Here is a 12,972-nt window from a genome sequence, read left to right on the forward strand (position 1 = left end):
ACTTTATTATAATTTATGCACGAAAAAATACGAAACTAAATTAACATTACTTTATTATAATTTATGCACGAAAAAAAAAAACGAAACTAAATTAACATTACTTTATTATAATTTATGCACGAAAAAAAAAAGTACAAAATTGTAAAATGATGTAAATCATCTGCGTTATTCGTTTTTTATCAAATAATTTCATTCTTATGTTTTAATCCTGAATTATAGGCTTCTAATAATATTCATGATAAAAAATGAAATCAAAGAGAAATTTATATATTTTTTTACTAGTAATAACAGAATTTTAATGCTGTTTTTCGCTAATATATTTACAGTGTTTTTTTTTATGCTATCATCTTAGATTTTTGATTGGATTTAATTATTGTGTGTTTTAAAATGTATTATCCCTTTTATAGGATGTACGTATGTATGTATGTACGTTTACACACACAGGTACACACGCACTATATATATATATATATATATATATATATATATATATATATATATATATATATATATATATACTGAATTAATTATTAAAAATGATTTGCTGCCTAAATACCCCTAATCTCTCTCTCTCTCTCTCTCTATATATATATATATATATATATATATATATATATATATATATATATATATATATATATATATATAGTGAAATTAAAGGAGATGCAGTGTTTATCTGATATAAGCAATGGTAAACTACAATCTATATATAAATACCAGTATTTATGTATAGATAATTTAATCCCAACCAAATAAAAAAGCTCAATACACACAGTATAGAGTAGAGCTTATTATAAAGAAAAGAAATTAAAGCTGTAAGTTGAAATTTACAATTAAATTTATGTTCGACTGAATACTCCAAAAACAATTATTCTTAGAGTATTCAGTTGAACAATAAATTTAACTGTAAATTTCAACTTACAGTTTTAAGTTCTTTTCTATCTAATACACACACACACACACACACACACACACACACACACACACACACACACACACACACACACACACACACATATTGCACAGGAATATATATATGTGTGTGTGTGTGCGTGTGTGTACGTATGTGTGTTTGTGTTAATTCGTGTAAATAAAAGCGTTTAGATAGACATACTAAATATATAAATTACAAGAAAGAAATAATGTGTGTGCTCAAAATATTGGAAATGGATTAAAAATAAATATTAGCATTTGAATTCTTTTACAGAATGTTTATCTTTTAATAAAAAAGTAAGTTTAAAACATGACTCACCCCATAAGTTCCATTTTCTGTCAACATCTGAAAAGCACAAATGAAATGAGTCATGAATAAACATAATGTACTTTTTTTCTGATTCTTAATGACGACTTATTTTGAAAAATAAAATAGTTGAAAAATTATACAAATTACGAGACATTAAGATTAGGGATATATAAATAATTTTATTTCATAATTAACAGGGTGCTTTTATTATGAAAAGGTAGTAATGGCATGAAAAGTGAAGAAATATATAGAAAGGTCGGAAATATTTGAAAAGTTCAGGAATATATAGAAAGTTAAGAAATTTACGGAAAGGTTATAAATATGTGGAAAAGTCAGAAATATATGAAATGTTAAAAAAATAAAGAAAGTTCAGAAATATATGGAAAGGTAAAAAATACTTGAAAAGTTCCAAAATATATAAAAAAGGAAAAAGTCAGAAATATATAGAAATGTCAGAAATCTATGGAATGGTCAAAAATATATGTAAAGTTCAAAAATATATGAACAGGTCAGAAATATATGGAAAGGTTGGAAATATATGAAAAATTCAGAAATATATGGAATGACGGTACTTATGCATCCTCTGAACCAGATGTAACTCAATGTTCGCTTGGCTTTAATAGAGGATAATGCCGAGCATTGCCGATGAAATCATAACAATACTACGTTAAACTGTGTGAAGAAAAGGTGCATTTTTTTTGTGTCTAATAAATAACTTTTAAGCAAAAAATTTTTTGTTTCAGATAAATAAGTGTTAGCAAATATTTATTTTTTATTTTTTGTCTAATAAATAATTTTAAGCAAATGTTTTTGATGATATTTTTGTCAAGTATTTTTTTTTATTTTATGAAGGAAAATTGAAAGAAAGTTTTTTGGGGAGGGTTTTCAAGAATTTTTTATGAAACAACAAAAGTGGGTTGGTTATTGTTATTTCTTTGTTTTAGTCGATTAATTGGGAGTAGTTAGAATTTTTTTTTCTATGCCAGGAAAATTTCCTTAGGAAAATGTCTTTTTTTCCTCAGACTTTTGGATGGCATTAGAAGACAGCAAAGTGGATGGGGAAGAGGTAGAGCTCTTCACCAATCTCTTTTTGTTAGGATGCACTCATGGCCACAGGTTGCACATTTTATCAATTTTGCCATTAGTTTCTGCTGTTGACAAAAATCTATGATGGCGTCTGGTGTCTGCAGCTGTTGTGCCAAGATGCCAAGATGCCAAGATGCCAAGATGGTAAAAATGTATCTTTTTTTAGATCTTCTCTACTCTTCCTGACTTGCATGTAAGAATTGGTGGATTTTTTTATTTTTCCTCTTCCAAATTCTCATCTGCTGCTCTGGCACATGAACGTGCATCGAGTTGAAACTCAGCACACAGCGTTGTGATTGGCTGATTGCCATGTTACGGCAGACAGCAGCTTAACCCAAGCTGTTAACGTTGTGTTTTGGGAAAAGCCGAGCCGAATGCTGGGTTAGGTCTAATTTAAAGGATACCTAAGTACTGAAATGACTAACGTAGATTTGTGTGAGTTTTGTGGAAGCAATATTTGGTTAAATGATACGTAAACTGTAAAAAATAATCTTAAAAATAAGAAAATATACTCACTCCAATATAGTCTGTATATCAATGCCCATGCATATCTTTCAAGTACCCTGTAGTTTGGTACTCTGACAACAAACCAGGTGTATGGGACGCTGGCTATTCTTTCGACGCCAAGCATGTATACTTTTCCGATGGCCACAACAAATACTTTGACATCCTTTCGTTTCAAATAGTCAGCTTGTCTTGTGGTCCATAGAAGATTCTTTGATCTGCCGTTAGTAATGACGATTGCAACGTTGACTACGTGGCGCCTGGCTCCACGTTTTAGAGTGAATGAGTATTTTCTGAGATATGCCAATGCACGATTGGTGTAATCTTGTCCTCTGATATATGGAATTCTATCAATGGCTCGTAGTACTTCATGAAGATTCTTGTAGGTTTTCAAGTTGAAGTTATTTTTTACTCGAGTGCTATAGGTGAGAGCACCAACTCTCACATGCCTTGGTGCAATACGGAAATACCTGACAACGTTCTTTATAAAGTGTTTCACTCTTCTGAAGTTTTTCAATCCAAGATAAGTGGATGTGTCAATCACAAACATGATGTCCAGTCGTGCTGTGTCATAATCTATGAGGAGAATAGAAGAAAATAGAGTTAAAGAATTGCATAATTGATAAAAGTTGACAAAATAAATCGATTGAAAATAAATTCCATGTATAGAAGGAATAAATGATAAAGAAAATTAAAAATTAATCCAAAAAAGCTGCTCACCTCGAAGTCTAATTTCTTTATGCACTATAAATTGAAAAGAAAACAAAAATTAGAAATAGCACTAATGATTTTTAACAAAAAGGTTAGTTTTGTAATTAGGAGAAAAAAAATTACATTCAAAATGATATAAGCTCAAATAGCTGAAATTAGTAATAGAATTGACATTTGAGTCATATTTTGTAATAGAGATGATATTCCATTCCAAAATCAATATTTTGAATTGATTATTGATTTTTACATAAACAATTATTGGTAATCAATGTGGTGTCATCAAGATGATTGATATTTTTTTGATAACTCAGATATAAAGTTCAAACATTACATACCTTTTTCTCTATACTTTTTGTAAGTCACTTCATTTCCTGTAAGTAAAATATGCAAAATAATAATTATTTGCATCCTTTATAAAATGATTAGTTTTTCGTTAAAAATCTGTTTTCAAAAAATGATAAGTTTTATGTTAAAAATCTGTTTTTAAAACAGTGTGATATGAAAAAATAACAAGCTATGTTTAGTTTACATTAATGATACGAGGGGCGTGCAATAAGTAATGCCCCTGACCCACTTCCCTTTGTCTGATCTAGCTGAAATTTTGCATATGCAATGATTTATATTTCTACAGGTTATGTGGCAAATTACAGCTCTGAACTAATTGTGGTTTCTGTTTTACAGGTGTTTGAACTGAGTTAGGTGTGAAATGGAAGCTGTTGAATGTCGAGCAGTGATCCGGTTTTTGTATTTGAAAGGATGCACACCACTGGAGACTTTTGATTAAATGAAAGAAACTTATGGTGATAATGACCCATCATATGACCTTGTAAAACGCTGGCATCGTGAATTCAAACATGGCCGGAAGTCTGTGAAAAAAACTTCCAGACCTGATCGCCCCCTTCTGCCATTGATGAGGCATTTGTCCGTTAAGTTGAGGCTGCCATTTTGGAAGATCGGCGCATTACTATTCACCAAATAGCCCAAGATGTCAAGATTAGTACAGGGTCTGTGGAAACTATCATTCATGACCATTTGCATATGCATAAGGTGTCTGCCAGATGGATTCCCAGGTTGCTCACATCATTCCAGAGGTGAGAACACGTCGACTGCTCGAGGATGAATTTGGAGATGTGCCAAGAAGATGAGTCAAAGTTTTTCAAAAGACTGATTACACAGGATGAAACCTGGGTCCATCACTATGATTCAGAGACCAATGCGCAGTCAATGCAGTGGAAGCACTTGTACTCGCCATCTCCAAAGAAGGCAAGGGTGCAGCCCTCCACTGGTAAAGTCATGCTCGCGGTCTTCTGGGACTAGGACGGAGTAGTGATGACAGATTTCCTGGCAAAGGGTACCACAATTACAGAAGCCTATTATGCTTAACTTTTGAGGAAATTAAGGGAAGCTATCAAAATTAAGAGGCGGGGCAAGATCAGCAAAGGTACTCTCCTCCTGCAGGACAATGCTCCGGTCCACAACTCGCATGTCGCCAGATCAGAAGCACAGGCGTGTAGTTATGAAAATTTCCCTCATCCTCCATACTCTCCTGGCCTTGCACCCTCTGATTTTCACCTCTTCCCAGCCATGAAACTGTTTTTGAAAGGACAGCGTTTCCCAGATGATTCAGCCTTGATTTCTGAAGTCATGTCGTGGTTGGAGGACCAACCTGGGATGTTCTACAAAAACGGTCTCCAGAACTGCATCAAACGATGGGAGAAATGCATAACTCTGGGTGGTTCCTATGTAGAGAAAGACTAATAACTGTGCCAAGTTTCGTTGCTCTGCTGCTATGGGAAGTGGGCCAGAGGCATTACTTATTGCATGCGCTTTGTATCTTGGCAAAAGAGATAATGGCAAAAGAGATAATGACAAAAGAGATAATGACAAAAGAGATAATGACAAAAGAGATAATAACAAAAGAGATAATGACAAAAGAGATAATGACAAAAGAGATAATGACAAAAGAGATAATAACAAAAGAGATAATGACAAAAGAGATAATAACAAAAGAGATAATAACAAAAGAGATAATAACAAAAGAGATAATGACAAAAGAGATAATAACAAAAGAGATAATGACAAAAGAGATAATGACAAAAGAGATAATGACAAAAGAGATAATAACAAAAGAGATAATAACAAAAGAGATAATGACAAAAGAGATAATAACAAAAGAGATAATAACAAAAGAGATAATAACAAAAGAGATAATGACAAAAGAGATAATAACAAAAGAGATAATAACAAAAGAGATAATAACAAAAGAGATAATGACAAAAGAGATAATGACAAAAGAGATAATAACAAAAGAGGTACAGATTGTCATCAAACTGATTGGAATTGCCAAAGATGAGATAAAAACAGAATAAAGGAACAAAGAATGAATGTAAAATTTGAATGTAAAATTCCTGGTTTCATACAACATGTGACAATTTCAAAGGATTTTTTTGCAACAGAATTTAACACTACGATTTATGGTGAAATGTTTTTGTTATTTTTTGTTTCTTCCAAAGCACAAAATGCAAAGAACAACTCTCCTTCCTTAAATAATTAACAATTCGATGAAATCTTTTGATGATCAAAATGAAAAATAATATTCTTAAGGGGCATTTATCCAGTCTATGCATTTAACAATGAAAATGCTATTTAAAACTAAGATTGACAGACCAAATTTAAGATTGATTAACCAATTTTAGATTGAGAGACCAAATTTAAGATTGATAGACCAAATTTTAATTGACAGACCAAATTTAAGATTGACAGACAAAATTTTAGATTGATAGACCAAATTTAAGATTGACAGACAAAATTTAAGATTGATTAACGAATTTTAGATTGAGAGACCAAATTTAAGATTGACTAACCAAATTTAAGATTGACTAACCAAATTTAAGATTGACAGACCAAATTTAAGATTGACTAACAAAATTTTAGATTGACAGACGAAATTTAAGATTGATAGACCAAATTTAAGATTGACTAAAAAAAATTTAGACTGACAGACAAAATTTTAGATTGATAGACCAAATTTAAGATTGACTAACAAAATTTTAGATTGACTAACCAAATTTAAGATTGACAGACCAAATTTAAGATTGACTAACAAAATTTTAGATTGACAGAGCAAATTTAAGAATGACAGAGCAAATTTAAGATCGACGAATAAGATTCTTTTTGAAATGTGTGGATACATATAAAAATTAAAAGATTATTAAATTTAGAAAATAAAATCTAAATAAACTTACTCATGTATTCCAAACGTTCTTTATAACCTGTAAACGAAGAAGGAATATGCTAAAAACGGATACCTATATGCATATAGTAAATAAATATTACACATAAATATATATATTAAAGTTTATTGATGTCTTAATATGAAACTCTGACGTTTTAATAACAACTGAACACATTTGAATTTAAGGAACAAATATGCAAATTAACTGTTGTAATCTTACTAATTCTTTTCTCTTTGAAGTAATTTGCATAATAAAAGATTAAAAGTAATAGAAAAGTGAATATAAATATATGTTTCTCATTGAAGAGATTCCAGAAATATTGTCTATTTTTACTTTTATTTTTTATTTTTGTTATTAATGGAGACAATTTTGTGTCGTGTCTTATGTAAATGATCAAAGCTGGGACATGAAGCTATTCAGAAAATAAAAAATTTCTTTTATAATTGATTTATTTATACATTGATTGATGGAGCGATAAGAACAGGATAAAAAGAGGGCTATAAACGACACGTATTGCAATTGTTATGTTGTGTGCAATATAAGAGAATATAAAGAATATATATTTTACTTTATAACTTATGTTCAGGTGCATTCCTTCTATTAACTGCTCGTGTATGATAGAATAGATTAGAAGTAAATTATAACATAAAAATGACAAACCTCTTAACTTCCATTTTCTCTCATTGTCTGTAAAAAACGAGGAAAAGGTAAAGATATATATATATATATATATATATATAATAGGTAAAGATTATATATATATATATATATATATATATATATATATATATATATATATATATATAGCGCTTTGAAAATAATATATGAACAAACATTAGGAACCCTTTTCACCAACAAGCTCACCAGAAGTTGATCGTTGGTATAGCAAAAAAGATGCAAAAACATCTAATTAAATTGTCACGCAAGAGCAAATACTCGGAGATATACGAGTAAAAAAAAATGAAGAAAAGGCAAATAGGAATTCGTGTGAAAATATATATATACAATAATATAAAATATATGTACAATAGAGATGGAGGGGGCATGAGAACGATTAAGATATATCCGAGCAAGTCTAATGATTTAACAAATTCTTTCTGTCGGCAAAGTTCTATATATATATAGGTCAGCGGTCTCCCTCGACAAGCCCAATAAAAGAGTAATAAAAATTAAGCATGCCAATGAATAATAAACACTTACAAGCCTCCACCCCTTGGAAAAACTTCAAATTAACTACGAAAATCGCCATTTTTACATCTCCAACACATTTGAAAATAATTTCTGACGAGGACGCATCACAGAACGTCTGAAATGCGCTTAAAAACGATTTCAATGACTTAAAAACATTATTACAATGATCCAAACATAATTCTCAATGAAAAACCAAGACACGGAATGATAAAATAATGTTAAAAAATACACATTGTTAGTGACTACTCCCTTATTTAAATATATATATATATATATATATATATATATATATACATATATATATATATATACATATATATATATATATATACATATATATATATATATATATATATATATATATATATATATATATATATATACATACATATCGGTTTCGAAACCTAGTAGGCGATGTCCTTTTCTCTTCTCTACATCCTCTTTCCCATAGTAGAGACGTTTCGAGCCTGTCTCTGCTCTATCGTCATTTTCATAGCAAATGCTCGTCTGAGCTCCAATCTATAGTCCCTCCTTGCCAAACTTTCACAAAAAATCACTCGACTAGCTACAACCACTATCAACAATTCCCCTCATTCTCTATCTGTGCGTAAATCTAAACACAAATTCCATGAACAAAACTTATTTCTTATAACTGCTCGCTCGTGGAACACTGTTTCGCTGGTCTGCTTCACGGCTGATTAAAATATGGTGGTTTTCAAGTTCAATGTAAACAAATTCTTGTTAAGCTGCCCCCTTAAATAATTCATATTCTACCCTATCTACACCATTATCGATTACTATACTACCATCTTACATTCATTAACCCTTATCCTCAAGTGGTCTTCGGGCCTTGATAAATGGTGACTCCCTTGAAATAAATATAAAATGAGGACATCGAATAGATTTAGTAAGAAAACTAGGGCAAAATGTTGAAAAAAGAAAGATTTATATTTTAGACTGTTGCAAAAAAAAAAAAAAAAAAAAAAAGAAAAAGAATTGTGTGCGTTCTAAATGTTATGATTTAAATGTCCAACGGATTGTATTTTTGTACCTATTTACAATGCCTCCCCACGGGACAGAGTTAGAAACCAGGGTCGTTTTTTAACGTGGAGGAAAGGTAGAAAAATAAAAAAATTGTCTCAGTCGTAAAGGACTGTTCCTCCACCGAAAGAGAACAAGAAATGGAAGTGCAGCATCTGAAGAACAGATGGTATTTATTTGCTCCCCCACCGAGCAAATTAGGCACAAGGCCGATTTTTAATGTGAGGAGTGAAGGGGAAATGGGGACCAACTCCCCGAGGAGTAGGAGAGTTGGACAGTGACAATTGGTATGAAGGGTTGCCCCTACATTTACCAAGGTCTTATATGTGGGGTCACCCCCACATATGGTCTTTGCTAGTCATAGCTTGCAGCATCTGAAGAACAGATGGTATTTATTTGCTCCCCCACCGAGCAAATTAGGCACAAGGCCGATTTTTAATGTGAGGAGTGAAGGGAGGGGGAAGGGAAAAAGGGGACCAGCTCTCGAGAGGTGGGAAATGGGAGCTGGTTAAAGGTCAGGCATGTGGGGTTGCTCCCAGATCTGGTCTTTGCTAGTCATAGCTAGTCATAGCTTGCAGTATCTGCCGGAACAGATGGTATTCATTTGCTCCCCCACCGAGCAAATTAGGCACAAGGCCGATTTTTTTTTGTGAGGAGTGAAGTGAGAGGGAAGGGAAAAAGGGGACCAGCTCCCGAAAGGTGGGAAATGGGAGCTGGTTAAAGGTCAGACATGTGGGGTTGCCCCCACATCTGGTCTTTGCTAGTCATAGCTTGCAGCATCTGCCGGAACAGATGGTATTTATTTGCTCCCCCACTGAGCAAATTAGGCACAAGGCCGTTTTTAATGTGAGGTAAAAACCAGCTCCCCTAAAAGTAGGCAAAAAGGGGGCACTCTGGTTACCAAAAATAATAATTGTCCCAGTATAGAGGGTTTCCCCTCCATTGACTGGTACAAATTATCTTAAGTGCAGCATCTGCCGGAGCAGATGGTGTTTATTTGCTCCCCCACTGAGCAAATTAGGCACAAGGCCGTTTTTAATGTGAGGTTTAAACCAGCTCCCCTAAAAGTAGGCAAAAAGGGGGCACTCTGGTTACCAAAAATAATAATTGTCCCAGTATAGAGGGTCTCCCCTCCATTGACTGGTACAAATTATCCTAAGTGCAGCATCTGCCGGAACAGATGGTATTTATTTGCTCCCCCACTGAGCAAATTAGGCACAAGGCCGTTTTTAATGTGAGGTAAAAACCAGCTCCCCTAAAAGGGGTCACTCTGGTTACCAAAAATAATAATTGTCCCAGTATAGAGGGTTTCCCCTCCATTGACTGGTACAAATTATCTTAAGTGCAGCATCTGCCGGAACAGATACTACACTTTGATCTTGGCCATTCATGAAATGACAATTGTTTTTTGTTTTGTCCGCTGTGAAAGGTTTAATGTGGCTATATAGAACTTGTAAGCTTTGTGGAAGGTTTAATGTGGCTATATAGAACTTGTAAGCTTTGTGGAAAGAGAAGGAACAATTGAATTTTGTTGCTTTAATAACAATGGACATGTTCTGAGATGTAAATGAAAGTTTTTTTGCTGTTTGTTTTATTTCAGGACAAATATTGGAGGTGCCTCCGACCTTGTTCATGTTCGCACAGGCGTTGTGTGTGTGTGTGTGTGTGTGTGTGTGTTGTTATGATGTTTTTTTTTAAGGATCAGGAAAAAACTATGAGAATATAAAAATGAAAATGTTTACGGATTTTAAGAGAAAAATTGTTAATTTATTTTATTGACGTCTTTTTTTTTTTGATTTTAAGAAAAAAGTTATGGAAAGCATTTGGAATTGTTTATGACTTTGAAAAGAGAAGAATTGCAAATTTTAAGATAAAAGATAAGATAATTTGGTTGCCGTGTGACCTTCTGCGGTGTCGAGCCGCAGATCTTAAAAAAAACAAAAAAAACAAGCCAGATTACCAAGAGGAAAAAAAAGAAGAAAAACAAAGAAAGAAAGAAAAAAGATATACACAAAGAAATATATGAGAAAAATAGGGGTCACATTTTGAACTAGACGAAAAGAAGAAAAATAGACAATGAAATAGACAAAAGGAATTTATGATGGAAAAGAAAAAAACACACACGCACACACAAAATAGCTTAGAAAGAAATAAAAGATGTAAAATAGTATGCAAGAAAAAGAAAGAAAAATACAAAATCAAAAATGAAATATACGAGTGTTGTCGAAAAAAAGAAGAAAAACAAGAAACGTTAAATGTTGCATATTTTATTATCTTGTGCTATTAAACTGCTTATTTAACGGACCATTGCCCTCAAATCCCTTAATGTTTATTTACTTAACGGCCTGTGACTCGTCGGTTTAGTGGTCGTGAGTGTATGTATGTGTGGACCACTGGACCATATAATACGCATACACATGACGACATACCTATCTGCTGCTAGTCGTTTCTATCTTGGCCGCTGCCTGGGGGATTCGCCAACGTCTTGGGGAGCTGGGTTTTGCTATAACAAGCATGCATGCAAGACACACAAGACGATGTACCTATTTACTATGTCTCCCCACGGGATAGAGTTAGACACCAGGGTCGTTTTTTTTTAACGTGGAGAAAAGGTACAAAAATAAAAATTGTCTCAGTCGTGAAGGATTTCTCCTCCACCGAAAGAGAACAAGAAATAGAAGTGCAGCATCTGAAGAACAGATACTACACTTTGATCTTGTCCCGAAGGCAACCACACAAGACGATGTATGTTTTTTTTATATATTTGTTTATTTTCCTCCTAGGCATCTCGTCTTCTGCTGCATGGAGTGAAATCGACGTTTCTTTGCATTCATTTGGAGACCGTCGCTCCCTTAGGGGGAGACTTGTTTGACCCATTTTGCTTCTTTGGCCTCTTGTATCCAACTCAACTAAACTTGCTTAAACCGGAACACCTGACACGTCACGGTGCAAACTGATCGGTCAACCAAGTTTGATACATATCACAACATGACCCTTTAACCGTTTCTGTACCTGCATGCTCGCTCAACCCATTGTTTCTCACTATTCAATCTCTGTTATTTACTTTGCTAGACAGATAGCTAATTAGATAGATAGATAGATAGATAGATAGATAGATAACCGTGAATTGAATTCTTATAGTCGGTGTTGCCCGGCTAATACATAACAGTAATAGACGTTACTTAACGTATATTAATGTCGATATTCAATGTCAAATGTGCATGTTCCTATTTTTTTGTTGGCTTGTTTGCTTACTTAGATGAACTTTTCTTCAAAATTAATTAATAACTATTAAGAAAAAAAAAACAAAACACAAAAAGCATAGTTGTGAGAAATGAGCGACAAGTGTAGATTTAAAAAAAAAAAGGCCGTGTTACAGTCGGTAAATTATTTTATATTGAAGCGATTCGCACGTTTTTTTATGTTTTGTTTCGTGATTTTCTTCAGCCAAAGATAGTTGCCGGGAAATTCGGTGTTCGCATTCACTATGGGCCAAAAGAGGCAGGTTTTAGCTGAAACTTGGAGAAACAGATTCCCCGCATGGTAAAAAAATATTGCGAACCAGAGAGCCTCAGATGCGCTTCGTCGAGCTGCAAAATGCACAGTCTTTGGAGGGGCGTAGGGCCCTCAGACACGGTTAGCGAACGTTTTAATGTCAAATAAAGCCATTGCAGGCGAACCACTTGGGTGATACGAGAATGATGAGGTGTATAGAATAATTGTACGCCAACACACATTACTTAAAAGTATAACAAGATATCATATTAAGTTTTTGTTAAGTATATATGTGGGATGACTTTAGTTTTGTGGCCCTGGTGTTGCAGCAGGGATTTGAAACAAATCACGCATGGGTCCGCCGAAACGATAGTTAGGGGTTAAAAGCGCTCTTCTTCCAGCGCTCAGTGGTTTGGGATATAGTTAGAATTGTGTGACGTTTTTCTGGCTCTGTGGTTTTCAAAA

At 33.3% G+C, this 12,972-nt stretch overlaps 1 protein-coding gene across 50 annotated transcripts in view; it reads right to left on the reverse strand.

Annotated features, from left to right (window-relative positions):
* LOC145303484 (uncharacterized) overlaps positions 1-12,972 on the reverse strand; it is a 578,993-nt gene that overhangs the window by 293,018 nt on the left and 273,003 nt on the right. For all 50 annotated transcript variants that reach the window (XM_080144904.1, XM_080144905.1, XM_080144871.1 and 47 more), the window contains 6 exons: positions 7,441-7,467; positions 6,790-6,816; positions 3,880-3,915; positions 3,554-3,577; positions 2,846-3,409; positions 1,253-1,279 (listed from right to left, as the gene is read on the reverse strand). In XM_080144904.1, the coding sequence (XP_080001030.1) occupies positions 1,253-1,279; positions 2,846-3,409; positions 3,554-3,577; positions 3,880-3,915; positions 6,790-6,816; positions 7,441-7,467 (705 nt within the window). The remainder of the gene's footprint in view (positions 1-1,252; positions 1,280-2,845; positions 3,410-3,553; positions 3,578-3,879; positions 3,916-6,789; positions 6,817-7,440; positions 7,468-12,972) is intronic.

Source organism: Euprymna scolopes, chromosome 19 (assembly GCF_053919585.1).
Source record: "Euprymna scolopes isolate OS-2025 chromosome 19, ASM5391958v1, whole genome shotgun sequence".
Lineage (NCBI taxonomy): Eukaryota > Metazoa > Mollusca > Cephalopoda > Sepiida > Sepiolidae > Euprymna > Euprymna scolopes.